This window comes from Rhinopithecus bieti, unplaced genomic scaffold (assembly GCF_001698545.2).
Source record: "Rhinopithecus bieti isolate Rb0 unplaced genomic scaffold, ASM169854v2 scaffold_21649, whole genome shotgun sequence".
NCBI classification, from domain to species: domain Eukaryota; kingdom Metazoa; phylum Chordata; class Mammalia; order Primates; family Cercopithecidae; genus Rhinopithecus; species Rhinopithecus bieti.
Window position 1 is genome coordinate 3761782 of NW_016811584.1, and position 27780 is coordinate 3789561.

At 38.9% G+C, this 27780-nt stretch overlaps 1 protein-coding gene across 7 annotated transcripts in view; it reads right to left on the bottom strand.

Moving 5' to 3' along the window:
* The window catches only part of CFAP20DC (CFAP20 domain containing), a 300976-nt gene that overhangs the window by 8953 nt on the left and 264243 nt on the right, over positions 1-27780 (bottom strand). For all 7 annotated transcript variants that reach the window (XM_017894221.1, XM_017894224.1, XM_017894225.1 and 4 more), the window contains one exon: positions 8181-8275. In XM_017894221.1, coding sequence (XP_017749710.1) covers positions 8181-8275 — 95 coding nt within the window. The remainder of the gene's footprint in view (positions 1-8180; positions 8276-27780) is intronic.

Sequence of the window (27780 nt, forward strand, 5' to 3'; positions counted from 1 at the left end):
AAAAAAAAAAAAAAAAAAAAAAAAAAAAAAAAAAAAAAATAACAGTATCTGTCGTTATTCCTATGAGGAGTGAATAACACTCAGCACACGTACACAGTTAAGTACTCAGTAAATGTTGTTAGCACCATCATCATGGAAAACGGCATATGTGAGCCAGACACAAGAAGGGTTATGTACATTTATACCTTATTCCCTACCCCAAAACTGAATCTGTTTGATTTTTTTTTACAACCCCAAAACATAGTGGATTTGAAAGAAATAGAAAGACCCCCAATTAGTTTTATATAGAACATTATGATAAATTCATCTTATAAATAAAAAAACAGTTCTTACACTAAAAATCATGTATGTTTCCAAAAGTAAAACTATTTTTTTCCATCAGGTGTAACGTTTAAATCACATATCCCTGAGGTAAATGATTATGAGTGAAACTCTCAGGGACCTGCCATTGGATTCTGTCTTACTCCATCAGCACATCATGAGGAACTCTGACCTCTGGCACACAAGAGTTATATGTTATATAATTATTTAATGTATTCTGTACCTGCACTTGCAAAAAAGATTTTTTTAAGCTGGTGCTATTAAATGAGAAAACACAATATATTTGCAATCAGTCAGGAATCTTTCAAGATGAAAACAACCATTGTAATGGCCATGGGTCTTTATCACCCATTTGCAAAGGGATCGAGGTAAATCCAATTCATTAGTAGAGGTTTCGCCACTTTGCCACATAATGCATACAAACTGGAGCAATAACTGTGATATAAATGCATTCGTTCCAATACATATCACTACAGAATGGGACCCTCATGCATTATAACCATGGGGACTAAGATAGGTTTTGTGGTTTTTTTCGTATCAAAGCTTCAAATGGATGAATTTTAAAACTACCAACAATGACATTCATACAAAAATTGGGTGAGATTATGTATAATTTTATGTTGAAGGGCTTTAAACTTACATAAAAGGTTTTGTTTTCATTGTAACTTAATTTTCAAAGCCTCCAACTTACATCATTTTGCCATTATAATCCCTACGTAATGATATTATAATATCATTAAGCAATTACCACTATGATGTCAAGCATTGGGAAATGTTTTGAAAGGTAATTATCGTGGATGGGTATGGGGTAATTTTCAATTATATTCTTGGATAGAGCTGAGTTTGTTTTTCCTCAAAATGCTAAATTGCTCTATTTAAAGATTGGCTACAGAAACTCTAGAAGGACAAATTAACAAATAAAACCATTTTCTGCTACTATACTAAGAGCATCTGGATAGGGGTCCAAATTCCATTTTTTTTCTCTTCTACACACAATAAAGCCATTTCTAGTGAAATAAAATTACCTTTCAGATAATAATCTATTTACAAACTTTCAGCCTCATCCACTTTGAAATTGGTTAACAGCAATAACAGAAGAAAAACCAATGGAGCCAGACCAAATGCAGCAACATAGGCTGCCCTCCTCTTGGTAGATCAGCTTGGGTAAGTAATCCCTCCAGTTCACCTTCTGAAAGTCAATTAATATAAATGTTTAATTATCTATATTTAATGCATTTTAACTGTAGATAATAGAAAACCTACACGTACACAAGATATCTCTTCAAGCTTGAAAACAAATGATGTGGCTCTAGTTTATCAGATTTAAAAATCTCTGAATCAAGACATTGAACTTGATTTTCGATTTTCTGACACTGCCATCTACATTTTTTTTAAGTTAATGTATTTTCTCTCCTATAGATCTTGAGAACTGATTGACTGTATTTTTATGTGCATACTAATACACTATTGTTTAAGCAATTCAACAGTGAGGGATCACCATTTGGAGCAGTCAGCCTTAGGATCAATGAAGATGACATTTTAGATAAGATTCTGCTGAGTACTGGGTGCTTGCAAACTCTACCACCAACATACCTCACAGTAGGGCAAAATTAACTCACACCAAAGCCTGAGAAAGTCCACTGTGAACTGCTGAATTTTGGTTCTCAGCAAACATGTGCTCTCAAATGGGAGAAAGATAAATAACCAACAATGGAATGAAAACAATGAAATGCTACTTTCTTCTAATTAGAGGGCTATATTGTTTTTGAAAGGCAAATAACATGGTATTATTATAGTTCAGGTGTTATTTGGGCAATAGGTACATTACCCCTTTTGTAAAAACTGGTGGCTATATTTTACTTGGAAAATGCTATTTTAGGGAACATGTTGAAGAATTTGGATCATTAATTAGGAATTACTACAATTTCATTCTTTCCAGGTAGTCTCTACTTATAAATATGCAGTGATTCAGATGTCCAGTTGTAACTGTGTGTTTTACAACTCTAAAAGCACTTTGTTACACGTGAAGGAAGGCACCTCTCCAAGGTACTGAGCTCTGAAGTCAACAGAGCCCATAGTCTTTTAGGAGCCTAATTTTAAGCAAGGTATCAACATTGAGCTATGGGAAAATGCATCCCAATTCCAGCAAGGAAAGCTGGGACCAGCCTTCTGGGTTGCACCTGGGGGATGGGTAGGTGGGGTGGTTCTGGAATAGGAGAAAGAGCCTCACACACCTGCAATGTGTTTTGCTCTACTGGAGAGTTCACTTCCAGTGGCCCTGAAAAGAAGTCATCTCTCGATACTAGTGAGGCACTGATTTCCCCCTTCTCTAATCACTTCCTGCAGAGAAGACTCGCCCAGGACCCTGAGAGCTATGTAAGAGAAAATATCACCCTACTCACAGGGGAAGCAGCAGGGGCTCTGCATTAAAGGAATGTGAGAAATACCATGAACCATTTTATAATCTGAGAGTTGAGGTGGGGTCCTATGGGTCTAAAAAGAGTACCAAGGTAACTATTGTTTTATCCAGAAAGCTTCAAGAAAATACAACTTCCTAAATTAAAAAAAATTACAGTGAGGCCGGGCGCGGTGGCTCAAGCCTGTAATCCCAGCACTTTGGGAGGCCGAGACGGGTGGATCACGAGTTCAGGAGATCAAGACCATCCTGGCTAACCCGGTGAAACCCCGTCTCTACTAAAAAATACAAAAAAAAAAAAAAAAAAAAACAAGCCGGGCGAGTTGGCGGGCGCCTGTAGTCCCAGCTACTTGGGAGGCTGAGGCAGGAGAAGGGCGTGAACCCGGGAGGCGGAGCTTGCAGTGAGCTGAGATCCGGCCACTGCACTCCAGCCTGGGGACAGAGCGAGACACTGTCTCAAAAAAAAAAAAAAAAAAAAAAAAAAAAAATTACAGTGGATGTTTCAGTCATGTGGTTCTTATCCACCTAAATAGGGATTCTGTGGTCATACTACAGTGTGGATTTAAGGGTGTGGACCCTGGTCAGACAGGCCTGGGTCAGCGTCCTGATGCACACTCAGGGTCTGTGGCCCAGGCTAGCCCCTTACCTCATCTGTAAAGTGGGAACATAATATAACCCCACACTAAGCAGTGTTGGGAGGAGGTATGAGAAAATGCACAGAAAAATTCCAAACAGTGCCGGGTACACAATGGTGCTTTATTAATGCTGGCTTATTATTTTCATATCACCAATATTGCTCTTTTGGGGAAAGTCTCCTTTGCATCTGAAATAAATCTTCGAGGTACAAAAAAGATCAAAAGAATAAATCAAATCATTCTCATATTTCCCATGGCCAGTAGAGTCACTCATTCACTCATCAAATATTTATGGGGCATTTACTGTGTCCTAGAAACCACACTAGGCACTAGGGGTACCACAGTTGTTCAGCAACTTTTAGACTCAGAGTATTAGGTAAATGTCAAAGAATTACGTGGCAGTTAATAGGAGGGCAGTGAAAGAATTCCTCTGTTGGAGAAGAGCAGGCAGCTAGATCCTAACCCCCACTTTAGCCAGAGCAGAGCTTTTATCTCTTCCATACATGAGGATTCCTTCTTTCTGGTTAACTGTGAGAAGCCATAAAATTTCTGTAAACTCTTTACTAGTAATTTGGATATTACATCTATAAAATAAGCATCTGCTACCTATTTATATCTCATGGGAGATTAATCAATGTCCCTGTGGGAATATTCTGTGTGGCTTTACCATAAAAAAGGTACAAGAATATTATTTTTATGAGACTCAGGCAACTCCCAAACTCCTTCTGAATGCCTTTCTTACTCAAAATCTATGTAAACTGCAAGATAGGGCTACAGGCCTGAAAAGAGAGGTCGTTATTATTCCATTTTGGAGCTGGTAAGCATGAATAATTTAAGGGTCATAACTGTAAAGGAACAAAGGTCAAAAACAAATTGACAACTATTCTTTGAGCAAAGTATGGTTCATTTTCAAAAGGTCATTGTAGTAGTTTTCTCAAATAAGTTCTGAAATCTTAACTTCCCATTTTTACATTTCACACAAGCTCCAGGAAAACACATTTTAGTAAGTGTTAAGGGCACCATGTCCAGGGTAATTGATATTCAGCAAGTGTGTTACAGCCCAGGAGGAGCTGTGAAAAGCTGACCGTTTCCCATCCAGTGGGATGTCAGAGATCTGAATGCAGTGCTCTTCCTGCTGGCCAAATGTGCTGGAAACCAGGCTGTTCCCTTGAAGGTGGCATTCATGCATTTGAGACATTCTGGATGAGCAGAAACTGGCTGTGACACAAACTTCTACTGAATAAAGTAGGGACAGATATAACTCATGCATTTACTTTTGTATGGCCTGGGGCAAGTTTTCTAGAATTATGTATTAGGCAGAGTATATCTCCCTGCTGTTAAAATGCAGTAATACCTCCAGCTGCAGAAATGCATCTTGGCCTCGCCATCTCTGATAGAGGTATGATGGCTCAGCACATCCCTGCATTGCCCTAAGTCCCAATGTAACTATGTGGAAGATGGTATAATAATAGTATCTATACCTCACTAGGCTGTTGTGAGAATTCAAGTGCACATGTAGGCCCAGAACACAGGAAGATTAAATAAGTAGCTATTATTATTTATATCCTACAAGTCCAAAAGTGGGCAATACCTTTCCCTGTGAACTAGTCCTCAGGCACCACACTCACATCCCAGTGAAATGATTCTGTAGAAAGGGCACCGATGTGGGAGAAGCCTGGGCCCTAATCCCAGCTAGGGCTCTGACTGGGCATTTGATCTTGGTCAAGTCATTTACCTCTTTAGGCAAATTGAGGAGTTGGACCACATCCGTGTTTTTAACTGGTTCATCAGAGCCCCAGGGCAGGATTCTGAGATCCTAACCCCCACTTTAGCCAGAGCAGAGCTTTTGTCTCTTCCATACATGAGGATTCCATATGAGATTTCACTTGAAAGAAAAGTTATTACTGCTTATGAATAAAGTTTAAGAGCCATGGCATAAGGTGATCTATAACTTTTTAACTGCCACAATGTATGGGTCGAAGTTCAATACTCTCATAATTAAATTTTAGAAATATATCAAATATACCAAAAAAATTAGAATGGGGGGAAAGCTGAAAGTCAGATTTCAATGAATTGCTCTACTTTTTCCTGCCAAGCTTGTAATAAAAAAAAGGACTAGTTAAAGAGTATTTCCCACCCTCCTTTCCTCCCTTTATTCCTTCTCTTCTCCTTTCTAATGAGAACATAGAGAATCTAATATACGCTGGAACTTGCACAGGGCACCAAGGATCCAGGAGTGAGCAAACTGACAGTTTCCTAAAAACTCAGAGGCTACTTAGGAGGAAAGGCAATAAACAAGTAGACAAATCAAGATTTTCAGACTGTGAAAAGGCATGCAGATGATGTCAGAAGGTGAAGTGAGAGAACACAGTGAGTGGCAGACTGATCTACTTAGGTAAAAGTGTCTGGGAAGGCCTTTAAGAAGATAAGCAACATGCAAATACCCAGGCCCGGCAATTCCATATCCAGTGATCCTGCCCTTCATTCAGCTGTTCACTCCCTTGGCCTTGCCTTAGATCTAGTCAACTGTGGCTACCTGTCATTTCTAATAAGCATGGGTGGGAGGAGAAGGGGGCAGACTCAAGGCTAACAGGTGACCAGAGGTATCTCTCTCTTTTTTAAAGAACTTAGCCAGTGAGCCCTTGAGATATTTTAATTTGCTTTTTCCTGTAGATCAGAAACTCTTAATGGAAAAATAATATTTCAACTCCCAGTTTTATATATACATATTTTAGTAGGTAATCTACTTACCCAGTTCAAAACCCACAAAGGATAAAAATATAGTGGCTGGGCTCTGGGGCCAGGATGCATGGGTTCAAATCCTAGCTTTGTGCCTCAGTAGTTGTGGGACGTTGGGCAAGTCATTTGAGAACTTTGTGCCTCAGTTTCCTCAGCTGTAACACACACACACACACACACACATGCACACACACAGCCTCCTCCTGGTGGTGGTGTGAGGGCTAAATGTAATGACTTGGTGTCTGGCATAAAGTAAGTGCTAAATGAATGATGTCATGCAACAAGAACCCAGGAAGGGTTCCAGACTGCTCACAATCATACTTCCCTTCCCCTTCTGATGGTATAAACTGGAAACTTGAGCCCATAATTTTTCTTCAACACTTTAGCAGAACAGATGGAAACACTATCTCAGCATACTGGTAAGTATGGACTCTCTTATGCCGCCTAAAACTATACAATTAACAGGCCATTAACCAAATAGGAAACACTGTTTTTTGATGGTGTTAATTAACTACAAACCACTGAAGCATATCAGAAAATGGGAAGATGAGTAAATAGAAAATGCTCATTTTTGGAGGCATTAATCAACTACAAACCACCCAAGCGTATGGGAAAAGGGCCAGGGGACAGCTGATAAAAATCCAAGGTGACAGGCAGAAGGGATGCTTGATCTGGGTAACACTGGCCAGCACATTTCTAAAATTCTCTGAATTTGCCCTCAATGGAAGTTCTGTTTACCTTCAACATAACTGAGCTCCTGCTGTCAGAACTGGGCTTGGCAACGGCGACTTTAAGACATCCTTCCAGCTGCTTCTCGCTAATATATACCTTGGGTGCCTTTGCTCAAGGACCACGCTCTCAGTTCCTGTGGCTTATTTAGGACACCTAACATAACACATTATTTGTTCCCTCACAGCAAGGTCTCCTCCTGACAGCCAAGATTCTATTTTTCTGTCATAAGTAATTATAAATGCATACCTCTAAAAAGATTCCCAATTTGAGGGGCATAATCTATTTTAGATAGTAAATCACAGAGACATCTCCATCCCTTGGGCGGCCAAAACGTACAACTCAGATGTATGAGCTCTCACTCTGAATTCTCCACACCTAAAGAAAAATGCGATGCTCTACTTTTTTTCCCTGGGGCAGTTAGGAAAAAAAAAAAAACCTGGCACTTTTTTTGGAGCAATTTATATTGGTTTCACTTCCACTTTTTTCAAAGCTTCAGATATAACATTTCCATCTTCAAAACTCAACCCAGAAAACTGTCTGAGAGAGTCCCACTCTGAGGTTATTTGTCACTCCAATTATGCACTTGAGATTTACCCCATGACTCTGCCATCTCAACTCCTCAGTTTTCACCAGAGATTCTCTTATGTTCCTCCACCACGCACACCTCACAGTCAAGTTCCCTGCTTACAACCAGAAACTAATGGTTCATCTTTATGGCTCATGCCAACCGAATGAACACCTGGCACATTTTCATTCCTGGTTCCTTCTGATTTTTATCTTACTAATACCTATCATAGCTACGTGACAGCTTCTGCTTTAATGCAAAGGTTGTATCTCTGCATTCATGGAAACAGGTATCTGAGTGACGTTGAAACATCGTGTCTGCTGTATAGTAATGACAACAGCTGGTATTTGGTAGGCATTCTAAGTGCTTCATATATAGCACCTCGCTGAATCTTCACAAGGAACAATCGGGGGAGCACTATTATTCATATCATTTTATAGATGTAGTAATCAAAATTCATAAAGGTCACACAGTGGGAATTGGTAGCGCTGAAATTCAGATGAAGGTCAATTTGACATCCAAATTCTTATACCTTAAACTATATTTTGCCCTGGTATTAACCTTTAGAAGAACAAGGGTAATTTCTCTCATCTTCTTTTTAGTTGTAAAGAATCCATTATTCTAAAAAATGAGGTTCAGGTTACCTCATTTAGGGTGTGTAAGACTAAGTGATCAACATTTAATAAAACAGTGGCATCTCAAAGTGATGGATTCTCTCTATTTATAGTAAAATTATTTTATTTTCTTGTGCATATCGTTTTCATATTCCCACCTTGAACACTCAGACTTTCAGAGGAATCTGGACGCTGCTCAGCCGGCTGCTGACTGGGAGGAACAATTGGTGGGCTCAACATATTTAACCAGTCCCTAAAAAGAAAACAAAGTGAATGAGCATGTCTGGAGTTCCACATATATATTTTATGTTTCCCATGGATTTTCAATTCCCTGGGGCTTCCACAAAGAAACACTTTTTCCTCCTTCATATTTCAGAAAGACAGATGTCCAGATATCAATATCCAGTTTTGTAAATTGGTTAATATGGAGTCAATAACTTAACTAGCCAGTTTGAGAAATACTTCAACTAAATGAATATTCCTCTCAAAGTTTATTATTGTTGTCATTAAATTATAGCAGAGTTCTTTTCACATAAGAAATTATTTCAATAACTCAGAGGAAATGCAGCTGAGATGAAGCTTCTTATGAGCTTTGGGTAAGAAAGTCTGACAAAGTCACATGCCACATGTCATGGATGGTCACACTCCACAAGGTGACTCAAAACTGAAGTCAGTCTTGGAGCTGCCATGGAACCCAGCAGTGGTGGGAGTCAGTCTCTCTTAACTTGGGGCTTTCAAGCAGTGAAGGGAAAGGAAGCGGGAAGTGAGGGCATTTCCCCATCTCTTTACTTTCCTTCCTACTGCACTCTTTCCCAGTCTCTTGCTTCCTCTCGTAGATACCTGGGGTGTACTATTCAAGCTGGTGACATCCAGAAAGCTTGAGTCACTGCATGTTCTACTTCAAGCCCTTCTCATCCCTAAACTTACTACTGAGCTTCATTAGTGGTAGGGAGCAGTTAGGAGGATGTAAAAGATTTTCCAATGTGAATTCTATTTATTGCACTGCTATTAGTGCCCTATATCATTTACCTTATTCTTCTGAATAGAAGTATGTCTTTATAACTAAATAATTTCTTTCTGTATTTCCTATGGTATTAATCTACAATGGGAGACAGTCCTAACCAAAAGCTAAGAGCTGATAAAAATCCAGGCCAATTCCAGCACTGTGCTACTGCAGGCCAATTGCAGCTCTGTGCTTCCTACAGTAAGAAAGAACTTGGCCAAGTCACTTAGCATTGCTAAGTTTCATCTGTGAAAAGGAGATAATAATAGTGCTTCAGAGTTGAGTGTTAGGATTAAACAGAAAAAAATGGGAGAAAAACATTTGTTGTGAATATGGGTACAGAATTAGCACTCAATAAATTTCAGCTTTGACCACTATCATCTTCATTATCAATGAAGATCATGGTGTGGACTTACCTATAATGATAAATAAACCAAGGTAGAAACGGACTTTGTTGGAACTAAATCAGTAAAGGATGGTAGAATGATTACCAGTCTATACAGCAGATATTTTCCTTACAAACTATTTGCTCTTCCAGCATAAAAAGCACATTAATGTCAAAATTACCTAATTCCTATTTATAATATTTTACAACACTTTCAGTCACTACTCATCATAGCTATCACTAGATTATGGCTGGTGAAATAAGCAAGGTGAGTATGCTGCGTAATTGAATTTCATAATAACACATTAAGGGCATCAGAAAGGATTTGTCACAGACTTTCAAGCTACTGGGGCATTTTCTGATAAGCGCTATTTATTTAGGCTACTTAATTATAGCAGACCAAAAAATTCCTGCATTATAGGAAATTACAAGGTCATATACAAATTACCAGCCCAGTGACCTCATTACTCACTAAGGGTGATGAAGAACAGGGATGAACAGGAGAAAATAATGTTATCACATCATGGCACCCCCAGTTACAAATCAGAAACTATATCATCACAGTAGAAGCTACCCCAGTGGGGAAAGCGTAGGTGGAAGTTGTGTGAATGTTATGAAATGTAAGACACTTACTTCTTAGGTCAATAATTTGATCAATGTTTTTCCTTTTCAGCAGTAGCTATGAAAAGTACAGCGCTCTTCTTTTTGTGATTAAAAAAATTTCAGATTTATAGAAAAGTTGCAAGAAGACTATAAAGAACTACTGTATATCCTTCACCCAGTTTCCCCACCTTTAACATTTTATCATATTTGCTCTCTATCTCTTAATCTATGTATCTACTGACCTACCTATATATCTATCTAAACAGGGGTCAGCAAACTATGGCCCACGGGCCAAGTCTGGCCCACTGTCTGTTTGTGTCTAGCTTGCAAACTAAGAACGGTTATTACGTTTTTAAATGGTTCTTAAAAAAAGTAATGTTTCATGACAGATGAAAATTATATAAGATTCAAAATTCAGTGTCCATAAATAAAAATGTGTGGGAATACAGCCATACTCATTTGTTTACATTTTGTCTATGGTTGCTTTTGTGCTACAATGGCAGAGTTAAGTAATTTATTATCTGCTCCTTTATGAAAACATCTGATGATCCCTGACCTCTATAACTGTGCACTTATATTGGTTCCTCTAATACTAATCCAATACCACAGGTTCATTCTCATTTTTCTTCTTTCCATATTTGTAACCCGTTTCTGACAGTGAGGAAACTGGCCCTCAAGATATTTACTTACTTCCTGAATTATGGAAGTTACTGAAAGCAGCTTCAGAATTGCCAAGCAAAAACAAACAAGAAATACTCACCCTAAACCTACTCTCCAGAGTTCTCGATTTGCTTACAGTTATTTTTCTTCTTTGGTCAAAACACCACATTCAAAACTGACTTTGGTTCTTTTTTTCCCCATCTTCAATGTGAATATATTAGTCATTCGAAATACAATGAAAGTTATCTGCTTCCTTTTATGTTACATTTCGGACTTTTTTTTCCCATTCCTGTTGATTTTTATTACTTTTGTTGTTGTTGCCGATTACATACAACATTAACAATCAAAAGTCAGAACTACAGAAGGGCACATCTAGGGTAAGAGTCACATCCTCCTATCTCTTCCAGTTTGTTCCTATCCTCTCATCACTTCTACTCTATTCCTACCCACCCCTCTAGAGGTAATAAATTTCATTAGTTCTGGTATTGCCTTTCTGTGCTTCAGTGTGCAAAAACTGAACAGATACATGTCTGTTTTTTATTCCCTTTCTTACTTATGCAAAAGGTAGCATATTATAGTACTCTTTTGTACTTTTATATTTTTAGCTTATAATTTATCCTGGAAATCATTCCATACCAGTTCGTGGAGAGCTTCCTCATTCCTTTTTTACAGCAGCATAATACATCACCCTATGGATGTACTAACATTTATTTCACCCTCTTCTATGTTTGAGCATGTTTTCAATGTTTGGCAATGATTGCAATTAACACTTCAAGGAATAACCTTGGGCATGTCTATTTGTCTATTTTTGTATACTTAGAGGTAAATCCCAAAAAGGTAAATTTCTTAAAGTGGGATTCCTGGAACAAAAGGTAAATGCATACTTGGTTTTGTTAGATATTGGTAAATTCCCTTCACAAGGGTTGTACCTGTCTTAATTCTCACCAGCAATGTATGAGAATGCTGATATACCGAGAGCAACTTTAGAGGAATATGTTGTCAAGTATTTTAACGCTTTCTGATCTGAGAGGTGGGAACTGATACTTTAAAGCAGGCTTGATTTGAATTTGTTCTCATTATAAGTGGAGTTGACTGTATTTTCATATATTTAAGGGCATTTATGTAATACACATATATACATACACACACACACACACACATATATATCTCCATGTGCCATATATATGTTTGTTCACATCTTTTGCCCTTTCTTCTATCAGATTTTTTATCTTTTCCTCACTTTATAATTTGTCTTTGTTTATGGTGGTTTTTCTTTGTGCCATACAAAAGGTTTTATTTTTATGTAGTCAAAGGTATCAGTCATTTTAAAAAAATTGTCTCTGTATTTTGGGTCATAGTTATAAAGCCTTTCCCTACAACCAAGTTCTGTAGAAATGCACCCATGTTTTCTTGTAGTTACTTCAAATGGCTTCATTTTTCACATTTAGATTTCTGGTCCATTTTTGGTTTATTCTGGTATATTGTGTAAGTTTGTTTTGGTATAAGGTGTATCTAATTTTACCTCTTTAAAATAACTACAGAGTTCTTTTGACAAGCAATGTTGTTTTAACACAGATTTAGAAGATTTTATACAATTATGAAATTTTAATCAAAGCAACTAACTCATTTGTTTAGCTTTTAGTAAGTAAGCATTTACAAAGTATAATGCAAAAAGAAAGGTTTCTATTTTAACTAAAATATAAAAAACTTTGGGCTAAACAAAATCAACCAGGATTTTTCTTGCAGAACTTTTCAGAGCTTTAACACCACTGTGAATATCCCAAGAGGAGGCTGGAGTATGCAGCATTGCCCAAATTTATGTATCTAGAACTGTTACATCTTTTGGGACCACAGAACACACCTTGAGAAATGATGCTCCAAGTTATACCATTTCCCCACTCTGGTGGCATTATGTTTGTTTGTTTTGTTTTTCATTTTACTTTATATACATTTAATATAATTTTATTTTTTCAAGGCATTCTTTTTTGGTGACTTGATAATAAGCAGAAATGTGCAGTCCAGCATCTGTATCTTACATGTTTACATTTTTATACGTGATATTAAATGCTGGCCTATTGTCTTGATCCTTGATCAACTCCTTTAAACCTCCATGCTTTCCCCTACATAAGCAGCAAACATTCAAGGAATGGGGAGTTCTAGCTGAGGCTCCTTCACCATAAGCCAGTCTTAGCTTTAGTTCTGAAGCATTTCCTTGGTCTGCTTCTTACCCAGCTACCTGTGCTCCAGAATCTACTCTTGCTTGTTGTTCCACCATTTCCATACTTGCCCCCTGGACTTGATACTCCGGTTGGTTTCCTCAGCTCTGACTATAATCGTTTTATGCCATGGACTGACTCTATCTCCCTGTAATGAAAAGCCTCCAGTTCCTTTGGTAGATAAACATCCTTTCAGTCAGGCCTGCTCTCTGAGCACATGCAGGAAGGAGCCTCTTCTTCCTCCTTCCTCTTGAGGACTCAGGTATGTCTCCCACCATTACCCTCCTCTTGAAACCGGAGGGACAGGGTTCCTAGGCACACCTGCACATATTGAGTACTGCTGCAAGAAGAGGTGCTTTATTCAAGAGTCAAGACCATGGATTCATATTAAATACACAAATAAAAATATTGAACAGATGAAGAATAAATACTATCTTGTGAATTTTTATAATGGCCAGATTGATTTAATACTAAAATCTTGGCTGTAAAGGAATACCACATTGTTTTCATTCAACTTGCATGCTAGACGGTGGACATTGCCTGCGTAGGGCTGAATCAGATACCTTTAGAACTGAAGACAATGTCCTCAGTTAAGACAGACTATAGCTTCAGTTCCTTTGTCTAAAAACAAGATTGTGTTTACAAGACAATTTTACATACATTTATTTTATTAATTTAATGTGCTTCCTATAAGTATTTTGTATGTGTATACACACATATATACATCTACACACACACACACACACACACACACATGTATATATAAAACATTATATGAGAGCAAGTTAGCTTAATCATCCCTTTATGTATACAGTAAGCATTGAACTGCTGTGTACCAGGCTGTGTGGGGATTTCAGGATAAATTATTCTTGGTTCCTACACTCAAAGAGTCATGGTCTGATGGAGGACACATTCTAGCCAAAAAAAAAAAAAAAAAAAAACACACACACATACAAAAAACACAAAACACAAAACATGAGTTGTACCCATCCATTTGTTCCTGTGGAGGAATTTACTTGCAATAGAGCTATCTACAATCTTGTATACATTTAAATAATTATTTGTGGTAGTCATTATGTCAGAAATCTAAAACATGGGAATAATTATTATATATCTTTCAATTACAGCACTGAGCTACCTGCTACCTTAAAGCTCTGGGTCATTTTCACTGGGGATCCTATATTAGGAATTTAACTATTTGCAGCAATGTCTATCCATACTTTATGATACTTATCATTTGGTACCAGTGTACATTTCTTATTCACTGAAAGAAATTTAGATTTTAAAAATCTTTTATGGCCAGAGAACAGACTGGGGAGAGGACTAGGAGATAGCTCATTTTTGGGGACAATTCATATTCATAGATTCTTATTAAACATTGGTGAAAATTGTTTCCCAAAAATATATACATAAATACCAAATTTTACTTTCAATTTCAGGAGGTCAGAGATAGTCTAAATCCCATATGTGAACCTCTGGGCTCCAAATAAAGAAATTCTGCATCATGGGATATCATGGAAATGGTATTTCAACTAGTGAAAAATCCATGCTTTGCAAAGTTTTTCTGTAAAAGGCCAGATGGAAAATGTGTTAGTTCTATGAGCCATAAGATCTCTCTAACAACTGTTTAACTCTGCTGTTGTACTGCAAAAGCAGGCATAAACAATCGGTTTATGAATGGGCATGGCTGGATTCTAATAAAGCCTTATTTACAAAAACAGGCAGTGGGTAGGATTTGGGCTTACAGGTTATAGTTCAATGACTCATGCCTTAGTGAAAGGAACTGTGAAGTAGACAATGCTTGAGGTTCTTATGAAAATTCCTGCTGATTTTTCTCCTAAATAGCTTTGAATCCACCTTTCTTACCATCTCCCCTTTCACCACCAAGGTCTAAGCAATTATCTTGGCTTGTGTTATCTGTAGCAAAAGCTCTTACCTGATCCCCTCATATTCACTCATCCTGGCTTCATTTCTCCTCTGTTCTCCACACTATAGCCAAAATTACTTGACAGTATGTCCGTCTCTTGTTTCAAAGTGTCTTCCCAGTGTCATTGGGAAGCCATCATCCTCAGCAGAAAGACCAGAACCCTTTCCTTAGCCTTTGAGGCTTTGCGTAGACTAGTCTCTATGTATTTTTCCAACCTCTTGTGGTACAATGTTCCCTCTCACTCCCTGTGCTCCGGCCATGCTGGGCTTCTCTCAGTTCCTGGAGTGGCCATGCTCCCTACCCTCACCGGGTCTTTGCCCAGGCTGTGCCCCTTGTCTAGATCATGTTTTCCTCCCCTCTTTCTACTGTCCCTTGGCCTGGTGAATTCATACCGAATCTTCATATTTTGGCTAAAGAATCACACTCTTGGGAAATCTTCGCTGACATCCCCTCTTCAATCTAGTTGAGTTCCTTTCACACCTTTTCTTAGAGCAACTGTGATTTTCTCATTTAGAGCTCTCGTCTCAGCTCATAATTACAACCTCATTACCTCATTTGTTTGATCATTTGATGAATGCCGTCCTCCCTATTAGACTCTAACTCCTAGCAGAGTTCCTGGCACAGAGTAGCTGCTCCCTCAATATTTACCAAATGTATGACTATTCAAATAGTCTCTTTCTTAGCCAAGAGTACTGAGTGGTACTTGGTATTGAAAGTCTCCATAACAATAAAAAATGCTGCTGTTGTAACCCACTCTGCATTCTTCTTCTATCTTGCTCTTTCTCCGCTTGCTAAAAGCATGCTCTTGTTTCCTTACCATGTGCTCAATATACACACACAGGTCAGGGACACACACCTGCTTTTTTATAGCCAAGAAAGAAAAATTTAATTTTCTACTTCAGGAAGCAGAATGTTGATTCAGAAACATATTTACTAGCTTCAAAAAACTAAGAAAATATGTGTTCATTTTTTAAAAAACTAAAACATACAGACAGTGTTCTCAATAGCATTTCTTCATAGAATTCATCTCCCACTTCAAGAAGGGATCTTAAAATATAAGTTGGGAACTCTTTTGCATATCTCTCTTTTTTCTTATTTTAAAACTTTTATAAAGATAGGGTCTTGCTATGTTTCCCAGCCTGAACTCTAACTCCTAGCTTCAAGCGATTCTCCCACCTCAGCCTCCCAAAGTGTTGGGATTACAGGTGTGGGCCACCACGCCCTCTTTCATATATCTCTTAAGATGGACTTGAATAAGTATTAAGATGCTGTTGTTTAATTTTGGTTTGTTTTCCTCAGAAGTCTCTAACCAGATTCTTAGCGTTGAAGAAGAACCCCCATCGATGTTCTGAAACCCTTCCACAACACTCCCATCAAGTGGGTTATCTAATCTACGCTTGATTACCATCAGAAACTGTGTACCTACTGCTTTCAAATATCACATTTCATCTTCAAGTAGTTCTGCCTGTTCAAGAGTTTTTCCTCATGTTAAGGTAAAATCTGTTTTCTTTTTACTTGTACCCATTTCTCCTACCCTTATTCCTTATGGCTAAGGAACAATTCTAATCTTTTTTGAAGACACAGTAGAAGAGAGCTAAGGGACTGTTCAAGACTCCTTTCTCCCCCTTCTCCTTGGAACAGCCAACTCTAAACACATGGCTTTCTGGAGTAGATTGGTCCAGAGGTGGACACCCAACCTAATATGGGCCAATTGCTGTGCTTCCCTGAACTTCTCAAACTGGATCTGAAAAAGAGAGTCTCACAATGAAGATGGGAGCTGAACAAAGTGAAATTCAGATGCCACTGGTGATCCCATTTCCTGTCACATGGAGGAAGCCAGTCTGAAGAGAGAATGAGGAAGCTTAAAGTCTGGATTGTAGGGGAATGAAACAGTATTGGCACCACTGAATTAATTGGAAAACTGGGAAGAGAAAACCAGTTTGGGATGATGGAAGTGCTTGGTTTAGTACGAGGGGGAATCTGAGGTCTTGAAAGTTTTCCATGTGGTGATGTGCTGGAAATATTTAGGGATACCTTACTAAGTCGAGACGGAGTCTCGCTCTGTCATCCAGGCTGGAGTGCAGTGGTGCTATCTCAGCTCACTGCAAGCTCCACCTCCCGGGTTCACGCCATTCTCCTGCCTCAGCCTCCCGAGTAGCTGGGACTACAGACACCTGCCACCTCGCCCGACTAGTTTTTTGTATTTTTTATTTTTTAGTAGAGACGGGGTTTCACCGTGTTAGCCAGGATGGTCTCAATCTCCTGACCTCGTGATCCGCCCGTCTCGGCTTCCCAAAGTACTAAGTCTTAGACTTAGCTCTTGAATATGTGTCTCCAAACCCATTGCCATTATCCTAGTCTGTGTTTGTAGCACCTCTCCCACGTTCGTCCTCTAGCCAATTTGGACTCCATATAATCCAAACCAGAGTAAGCTTTTTAAAATTTGTTTTTAGGGTAAAATCCCAAATTACCACATTGGTTTAAAGCCTTGCATAGCCCCGGTTCTATTGTTCCAGCATTTTTTGTATCTTTCCCTTACAGTCACCACCACACTCCCCTCAGGCTTCACAGGAAAGCCACATCCTTAGTCTCTCTTCTTACAACAGCCTAGTTGACTCTCTTCATCCTCAGTCTTCAGCTTTCAGCTCAAATGTTACTTCAGAGAAGCCTTGCTTGAATTCTAAGTCTACCACAAGTTCTCCCAGTCAATATCCCAGCAGGAAACATTTGGCATACTCACATTAGGATGATCTGGGGAGAATTTGAGGTAGGGCTTATTACAAAGGCAAGAACAGGCAGGGGATCCAAATGGGACTGTATGAATACCAGGGCTGTCCCACCCTTAGACTTTAAGGGAAAAGGAAGGGGCAGTGGCCAGACCCAGAAAGCAAAAGCTGTGGAAAGAGGGCCTTCTTGATGGGAGCTGTGACCCTGGGCCGAATTTTGCAGTAAGCCTGAATTAGTCCTACAGAGAGGGAGATGGGGAAGAGCACCCCTGACTTCCTTCTCCCTCCTTCTCTGATCTTCATTGGCTGAGTGTCTTCATTGGCTGAGAAGCCAGAGGACAAGGAAGTCCATTGATGTAGTTTATGTCTATCAGCCTCTCTGGACAGAGAGCAGCATGAAGGGTGGATATAGCAGGGCTAAGAGAAGATGTCCGGAAAGATACCATGGTTACTACAGATCAGTCATCTCAGTGTGTAACAATCTGCCCATTTGTGTGACTGAGTCATGTCTGGTGGGTCATGTCTGACTTCTTCACATATTGAATTCTCAATAAATGTTTGCTGAATGAATGAATACTCATAGGAAGGCCAGGGCTAAAAGAGAAAGACATATAGATGAGAGCAAAAAGAAAAAGACATGTAGATGAGAGCAAAAAGATGGGAAAATGGATGAGTTCTCTGAGGAAGAACTTGTAAGGAGAAGGTCAGGAGAGCATGCTCTGAGAGTGGTGGGAGGAATAACAGGAGCTGAAAAGGCAGCTAGTTGAGAATGACATGAGAATTATGCTTGCCAGACATTTCTTCTTCCCTCCTAAAAGTGCTCCCAGAGGATGTATACATTATCATGACATCTGGAATAGGATCACATCTCTTCCACAGCAAAAGGTGGGAAACACAATGCATAAACAAATACCACTGTGTTTTCATCTCACATCAATCCATGTTTATATGGACATATGCAATAAACATACAAATGGGAGATCATACTCTTTCTTCTGGTTTCTACAAAATCACCTCTCCTGCCTATGTCTTTATTAGATAAATCCACAAAACAGAGAGATCCAGCTTCCCACAAGTGCTCAGTGCTCTAAGAAATCACAAGCACCATCTTCTCTATACTCTATTAAATATACTTTATATGTTCTCTGCAGAATGTCTTTCTATCTTTCCTGTATGCCAGTATTTTCCCTCAGGTTAAGAAAGTATTAATGACAAAGCATCTTGGGACTATTTTCTAGACATTGAACTATTACATATGGTAGATAATTCAACTCTGGAGGCACAAATCCAGATATCAGGCATTGAATTCAGCAGTATGTGAACAGTAACATCCCATCTACTTGAGATAATATGAAAGAAAGCTGACCCTTTCCTTCCCTTCTATAGACTGTTATCATCATAGTTGCTTTATACTTTTACACTTAGTAGATGTTTATCAAGCCCCTGTGCTGTTGCAGACTTCATGCTGGATACTGAGGAGTAAGACATGGTTCCTGCCTTTGAGGAATTTGGTCTACTGGGAACAGGTCACTAGACCAACATTTATAAGAGAGTGAAGTAAGTGTTCGATAGAGGTAAGCCCAAGGAACGTCTTATAGTCAGGAGAATAGTTCAGGGAAGGCTTTCTAGCAAAAGTCATGAAAGCGTTGGTTATTCCTGAAGGATGAGAAAGAGGCAGCCAGACAGTGAAGAGATGGAAGAATATTCTATAAGGAACAGCATGAACTACAGTAGAAAGGTGTGAGAGAGACCTTGGGGTACTCCTAGCAACTGTAGTCAGTTGTTGAAGAAGCAGGATGCTTAGACGGCAAACTAAGGAATTCTTACCTTATTATGAAGGCGCTGGGGACCTACTGAAGGATTTTAAGATAGAAGAATCTTGGATTTGCATTTGAGAAAGCTCACAGTGGCAGTGGTGGGAGACTGAATTAATGGAGAATAAGAGAGGGACGAGGAAGGTCAGTTAGGAGCTTCTTGTTGTATACTTTAGGCAAAATAGAAGAGTGTTATTTTGGGAATTTAGTACATAGGTGTTTGAAATCATTCTATGATAAAGACACATGCACACATATGTTTGTTGTGGCACTATTAACAACAGCAAAGATTTGGAACCAACCCAAATGTCCATCAATGATAGATTGGATTAAGAAAATGTGGCACATATACACCACGGAATACTATGCAGCCGTAAAAAAGCATGAGTTCATGTCCTTTGCGGGGACATGGATGAAGCTGGTAACCATCATTCTCAGCAAACTATCACAAGATCACAAAACCAAACACTGCATGTTCTCACTCATAAGTGGGAGTTGAACAATGAGAAAACATGGACACAGGGAGGGGAACATCACACACTGGGGCCTGTCGGGGGGTGGGGGGCTAGGGGAGGGATAACATTAGGAGAAATACCTAATGTAGGTGACGGGTTGAAGGGTGCAGCAAACCACCATGGCATGTGTATACCTATGTAACAAACCTGCACATTCTGCACATGTAACCCAGAACTTAAAGTATAATAATAATAAAAAAAAGAAACAAACAAAAAAATAAAAACAAACAGACAAACAAAAAAGAAACACGTTCTGCACATGTAACCCAGAACTTAAAGTATAATAATAAAAAAAGAAACAAACAAAAAACCAAAAACAAACAGACAAACAAAAAAGAAACATAGAACCTTCCCATTAACAATATCCATTTCCCAGTGTGTCAAAATAATGTTATAAGGGGATCAGAACATGCTACCCCCAAATATGCCATATTAGCATATTGATTTTGAGCTAAAGACCATTGGGAAACAGTAGATGCAAGAAGAGCTCTCTGATCTTCTACTTTCTCCCTAAAAACAGGGCATAAATTTCCTCTGAGAAGGACATTCTTCCTGTACCAGGAGAGGAGAACATTCTTATGTCCAGAGATGGGGAGGTAACACTGAGATGAATCTCTACGAGCAAATCTTACTAAAACAACCCCTGTCTTCCATTAGTTTTCCCCATACATTTCTTAATCATATCCCCACAATTTACTGCCCCTAGCCCAAACCCCTTTTCCTGTTGTCCTGTCACATCTCCACAATTTATCTCTCATTGTTATAATGGTATATAGTCTTCTGGGTCTAGCCCTTCTTTGAGTCTTAATTTCTTTTCGATGAAGACTTCCACGCACATGAAAAATTAAAATATTAACATCAAGTAAAATTTGCATGCTTTTCTCCTGTTAATTTTTCTTTTGTTAGTTTCACTCATGGGCCCCAGCCACAGAACCTAAGAAGGCAGAGAAAGTCTTTCCTCCCCTTCACAATGTACAGAAATTTCCAGAGAAGACATCTTGTTTTTGTCATTCTGTGAGAGTGGGGATCTTGAGTGATGGCATTTGCCTCAAGGGTCTTACACTCTAATAAGGAATATTTTAGATTCTTTTTATGTGTCTCATAAATAGTTATTCAGTGTCTTTGTGCCCAACACTGTGTTGGATATGTAAGGATACTGAACAAATACAAGGTATGGTCCCAGAAAAGTAGTCACATATATGAATGTACAGGTCAAAAGAAAAGAAATATAAATGTCCCCCCAAAAACACAAAAATGCTTGAGCTTGTATATCATTACAGAAATACAAATTAAAATAATGATATACTATTGATACATAGTAGCTTAGTAAAAATTTTAACATTTGATAAAATAGGGTAAAATTAAGGAGATGGGACACAAGCAGCATAAACTGCCAGAAGTGTAAATTGGTGAACAGTTTGGTAATATCTATCAAAACTATCTTTTGACCAAGTAATTCCACTGCTAGAAATTAACTGTAAACACATACTTGCCTAACCTCATAAATATGTGCAAATGAAGATGTTTATTACAGCACTGTCTACAGTAACAAAGAGCTGGAACCCACCTAAATAAATGTCCATTACCAGGGAACTGACTGAATAAACTATGGTACATCCAAACGATGAAATAATATCTAGCAGCCAAAGTAGAATGTGGTCAATCTATCTGTACAAATTCAAAAAATTTAAAAAAGTTGTAGAAAAATATAGTCTTAACCTTTTTATACAGAAAAAATACCTGCATAAAAATATATTTTCTAATATATGCATAGAAAATTTCTGAAGAATGCCCAAGAAATTGTTAACCATAATCACATCTGACAGTAGAAACGTAGGGTTGGGCGTGGGAGGAGTAAGACTTATATTTTACCTTCTGCTTTTCTAGCCTAGTTGAATTTTTTTTACTCCTTTTTTTTTTAAGCAGTCTCTCACTTTAGGAGCTTCTAATTTGATGAGATCTATAAGAAAACCCTTCTGAAATACAGCTTCAAAATATCTTTATAAAGTATTTTAGGTGACAAGTGCTTATGAAACATAGGTGTTAGACTGGCCCCTTGACCAACTAAGAAGGAGAGAGTGAAATGGGTTTTCTTCCTCATACTCACTTGCGTGGTCAAAATTGATACTAATAGCTTTCACCATTAAAAACATGAATTTGGCCATGTGCAGTGGCTCATGCCTGTAATCCCAGCACTTTGGGAGGCTGAGGCTGGAGGATCACTTATGCCCTGGAGTTCAAGACCATGGGAAGTATAGTAAGACCTCAACTCTACCAAAAAAAAAAAAAAAAAAAGAAAAGAAAAAAGAAAAAAAAAGTAGTCCTTATTTGGGTTACTTGGGAGGCTGAAGTGGGAGAACTGCTTGAGCCTGGAGGGTTGAGGCTACAGTGAGCTACGATTGTGCCACTGCACTCCAGCTTGGGTGACAGAATGAGACCTGGACTCAAAAATAAATAAATTTTTAAAAAAGTAAACTCCAATAATGAAAGCTAAACATTTTGGGTCTTTACAAATATTGCTCATGGTCCTGGAAATTGTCAAGTTTTCATTTGCATAAACAACAGTTGCTTTATCTAATGCTACAGATATGACTAAAACAAGTAGGTGCTAACTTTTTAATTTAATTTAATTTTTAAAAATACATCATTCAAGAGCCTGATTTATTTAAAAAAAATGGTTCCTGTGCTGTTAGCTGCAATGTCAGGTCTGTCTATTCAGTGATATAACTTGACAAAGAATGGTTACAATGACAAAGTTGGAAGATGCTCTAGAATAGAGAGGCAGCCTAGCTAAAATCTCAGAGGAAACTCATAGACTTTTTCCATTTTAGGAGACATATTTACATGAATTTGGGAAAAGTTTAATATTATGTTTTAATTTTCCTTTCAAATAATTTTTTTGCTTTTTTAGTTACTGGAGGATGAAAGGTCTAAACCTCATGGAAAACTATACAGTGACTCACTTAGCTTTTACCTTTCTTTGGAGGGGAATCATTTCAGGGGTGAAAATTCTCAAGGAAGTCAGTTTATCTGCTCAAAACAGAAAAAACTAATCAAGCATTGTCTGATTAATTACAGACACTTGAAAAAAATGCTATCAAGGCCTACAGCTGTAATCAATTTAATCAACATGCAAAGAGCCAATCTATGGTTTTCTTGATTAACAAAGCTGAATGTTAAATAGCAAAGTGTGACATTGTAGTGCCATTAGCTCGAGCTACAAATTAAGCATTTTCCCTAAATATTCAAAATCAGGTCAGGATAAAGTGAACATTCTTTTATACTTTATTTCTTATGATGAGGACAGTGGGTGTGAACATTTTAATTCTTCCCCTTGATATTCCCATGTAGGAAAAATACATTTTATTTAAGTAGTAGAAATGGGTAGTAACTTCAGAATGCTTCCATAAAGGCACACACAAAAAATCAACTACCTGGAAAGATCACACAATAAAATAGAAGCACAAGAAAGTGATGTGAGATTTCTCAGTTTAGTGTCATCCTAGTTGGTTATGGAATTCATCAGGAAAAGACATGCCAGACACAAAGAGATGAAATGTCCTTATTAGATTTTTAAGATGTGAATGTGAAGTGCATCTATATAGTGTCTGATGAGCAAATCAGAAAATTCAATCTGCTTATTTTATTTGCATAAAGTCAATTTAAACGTCAAAATATCTAACACAAGACTAGTTTATTAATGGTGTGTTTCTCACTCTTAAAAATCACAGTTTTAGCTATAAAGTGATCGCTATATTTTGTGTAGCCAAATGCTGTCTGGAGTTTTATCTGTTAAAACAGCAATTCTCAATCTTTTGAGGGTAAAGATCCATTCTTTTTTGTTCTTAAAATTTAGTAAAAGCACAAATAAATACTTGCTAACTAGTGTAAACCCAGACAATCTGAGACAGGTCTCAGTTAACTTAGAAGGTTTATTTTGCCAAGGTTGAGGATGTATGCCCATGACACAGCCTCAGGAAGTCCTGACGACGTGTGTCCAAGGTGGTTGGGGCACAGCTTGATTTTATACATTTTAGGGAGACATGAGACATCAATCAATACGAGTAAGATGTATGTTGGTTCTGTCCAGAAAGGCGAGGACAACTTGAAGCAAGGAGGGGGGCTTTCAGGTCACAGGTAGGTGAGAGACAAATGGTTGCATTCTTTTGAGTTTCTGATAAGCTTTTCCAAAGTAAAGTAGACTATCAGAATATGCATGTGTCTCAGTGAGCAGAGAGATGACTTTGAATAGAATGAGGCAGGTTTGCCCTGAGAAGTTTCCAGCTTGAATTTTCCTTAGTGATTTTGGGGGCTCAAGATATTTACCTTTCACACTAGTGTGATTGCAACACACTAGTTAGCAAGTATTTATTTGCTAACTAACTACCGCAAATAGTTTCATTATGAAAATATGTAAATAATTCACCTAAAAATAAATGGGAAAGAATTCAAGTTGATCTTAATACTATTCATATTTACATATGTTTTCTTAAAGGGAAGTGGAAGGGAAGAAGAAAGAGAGGGTATACATGGTATATAGTAGTCACTCAGTAAATACTTATGAACTGTGAAAGCCTACCTGCTGGTTATATATTATGGCAACTATAATTTTGGTCAGTCTAACATACTTTTCCTCTCCCTTTTCTTTTTTTTCTGAGATGGAGTTTTGCTCTTGTTGCCCAGGCTGGAGTGCAATGGCGCAATCTTGCCTCACTGCAACCTCCGCCTCCTGGGTTCAAGAGATTCTCCTGCCTCAGCCTCCTGAGTAGCTGGGATTAAAGGCATGCACCAGCATGCCTGGCTAATTTTGCATTTTTAGTAGAGATGGGGTTTCTCCATGTTGGTCAGGCTGGTCTTGAACGCCTGACCTCAGGTGATCCGCCCGCCTTGGTCTCCCAAAGTGTTGGGATTACAGGCATGAGCCACTGCTCCCGGCCTTTCTCTCCCTTTTCTGAGAACTTAGCACTTTTTTCCTATGAGCAACTCATTTCATGTGGTTTGAGGGGCTAAGCCTCCCTTAACTCCCAATATGGGGGTGAGCATGAGACCTAAGCTGGGCAACAGTCCACTCTTGGAATTTTGCTGGTTTTATAAGTAGTGAGCATAATGCTGTGGGAGGCCAGAATATGCCACTCCCAAATATGCCTTTTTAGCGCAGAGATTGTTGAGCTAAAGACAGTTATAAAGACACAGATGCAAGAAAACTCTCTGTCCTCTATTTGCCTAAAAGTAGGAGATAGATTAATAAAGATAAAAGGTGTATTGGTCTCTCTTCTACCAGGGAGAACAAAGGTTAACCACAGAAGACAACGTGAGACCCTTATAGGCCTGAAGATGGCACCAGAGGAATCGACATGAACAAGCTTGACTCTCTGGCCTTTGTCTGCCATTTATTTGCCTTCCTACAAATTGTTGCCCTTAGAGACTTAAACCCTTTTCCTTTATCTTGTCACTTCTTTAAAAATTTACTGTTCTTGTTGAAGATAATATATAAGCTAGAATTCAAAGCCACTTCTTTGAGAACTACTCATTTCCCCGGTATCTCGTATGTATTACATACATATTTGAAAATATACATGCTAATTAACTGTTTTTCTCCTGGGAATCTGTTTTATGTTACAAGGGTTCATTCCAACTAAGAAGTTATGAGGATTGAGGGGAAAAATTATTTTTCCTCAGTTACAATGCAAACAGGAACTGTGTAGAGGCCTGGTTAGAAAAAAGGCAACAGAAAGGACAGTAAAGAGATGAAGAGACAGTCCTTTCACCATTTGAGGTCTGGGATTCAATCTTGCCTGCAGATCAACCTCTGGACTCATCCACTGTGGGAGTGTGAAAGGAAAACAAATCTTGGGACCCCCAAATCACTAAGCCAAAGGGAAGAGCCAACCTCGGACCTGCTTAGGGCAAACCTGCCTCCCATTCTATTCCTAAGAAAGAGAGCTACTAAGATAAAAAAAAAAAAAAAAAAAAAAAAAAAAAAAAAAAAAAAAAAAAAAAAAAAAGGCTACATACCTCCCTCACAAAGAATTTCCTTGTGGATAAAGAACAGACAGAACTCAAAGTCATTCCTCTGTTCACTGAGATGAATGAATATCTAATTGCTTCCTTTGGAAAGGTTAATCAGAGACTCAAAAGAATGCAACCATTGTCTCTTACCTACCTATGATCTGCAAGCCCCCTCCCTGCTTTGAGTTGTCTTTCCTTTTTGGACGCAGCCAATGTACATCTTACATGTACTGAGTGATGTCTCAAGTCTCTCTAAAATGTATACAACCAACCTATGCCCTGAACACCTTGGGCACACGTTGTCAGGACCTCCTGAGGCTGTGTCACAGGTATGCATCACTAACTTTGGCAAAATAAACTTCCTAAATTGACTGAGACCTGTTTCAGATATTTGGGTTCCACAGGAGCCTATAAATGTGTGACTTGTAACTAACAGGCTCCTCACTCATGTCAAAGTGTGCACAAGTGAATGATATCTATTGAATATATTTTCCAACAGAAAAACAAAGGCTAAGAAAAACTGTATGAAGTTACAATCTTTCTCAAGAGGTCCTTTAGAATCTCTACATTTCTATAGGACATACTTAAATATTATCTTGTTCTGGGAGTCTGGAGTGGCTTCCTAATGTGGGGAAAAAGTAAGTGGGAGGCCCCCACTGGTCCATAATCCTGCCACAGACTCCTATAATCCTAGCCACACCAAGTCCTAAGGAGCTGCAGCATGGTGCCATTTTGAGAGCGTTACCCTCACTGAACTGTGTCCTACTCTGCCACTGGGGCTGAGGTGCCACAGGTAGTAATCCCATATCCTGCCTCTAGCAGAGGTGTGGTTGTGAATTTTCATGTGCCCCAAGGACAAATTCCACTGCTCATGACCTGGACTGCTGCTGCTACAGGTTTCCCAGCTGCCATCCTAATGGCTGCTTCCAGAGAAAGCAACCCCAGCCTGCTTAGTAGTAGGACCAAAGTGCAGCTACAGCTACCCCGACCTGCGCATTTTGCCAGGGGCCTGAGGATCACCTAGTCCCTGTCCACCATAGTCAAGTGCCTGCATGCATCACTGTGGAGGGGCTGAGGGCAGATCTTCCCAGCCTGGCTTTACATTCCCAGGTACCTGAGCACACTGTCTAGGGGGCTGGGAATTATCTAGCCCAGTCCATCACTAGAGGAACCTGGGTACTCCTCTTGCGGTGTGAGGTGGGGCCTTCTCTACCTGCTGCTACCACAACAGCTATCACCCACCTGCATGCCACCTGCAGATATGGGGAATGACTCCTGCTCAACCCCTTGAAGCTACTGCCAACACCAGTGTGGACCACTTGGGTCCCAGAGAGTTGTTCTACCACTGTTACTACCATCACCTATGCCACAGTCACTGCCCAGGAACTTGAGAACCTGCACACTCACCTGATCCCCTGTTGCTATTTCTGGCACCCAAGTAAGCCACTTAGAGGCCCAAGAATTGGCCTGCCTGGAACCACTAACACAGGATCCAGTGTACACTGCTCTGGGCCCCAAGTACAGGCATGCTCAGCCTACTGCTGCCACCATTGAGGTCTGGAGACTGGCTCACCTGGCATCCCAGTTCCTAGCAAAACTTTACTAAGGCTTCACTAACAAACATACCTTAAGACACTGAGGAAATAATAGACACCACTGACACTGTTTATAGCCAAAGATATCATATAGAGACTACACTACGGCATGCACCCAGAATCAAAACCAAGTGTCCTACCCAAACAACACCAAAGATACATCTTCAGGAAAAATTTCTCCCCAATAAAAACACATTCAAATAATTGGAAGAAGTGACAGTTATACCAGATGGGCAGATAATCAATGTTAGGATCCAGGAAACATAAAAAATAAAGAAATATGACAATTCCATAGGAACACAATG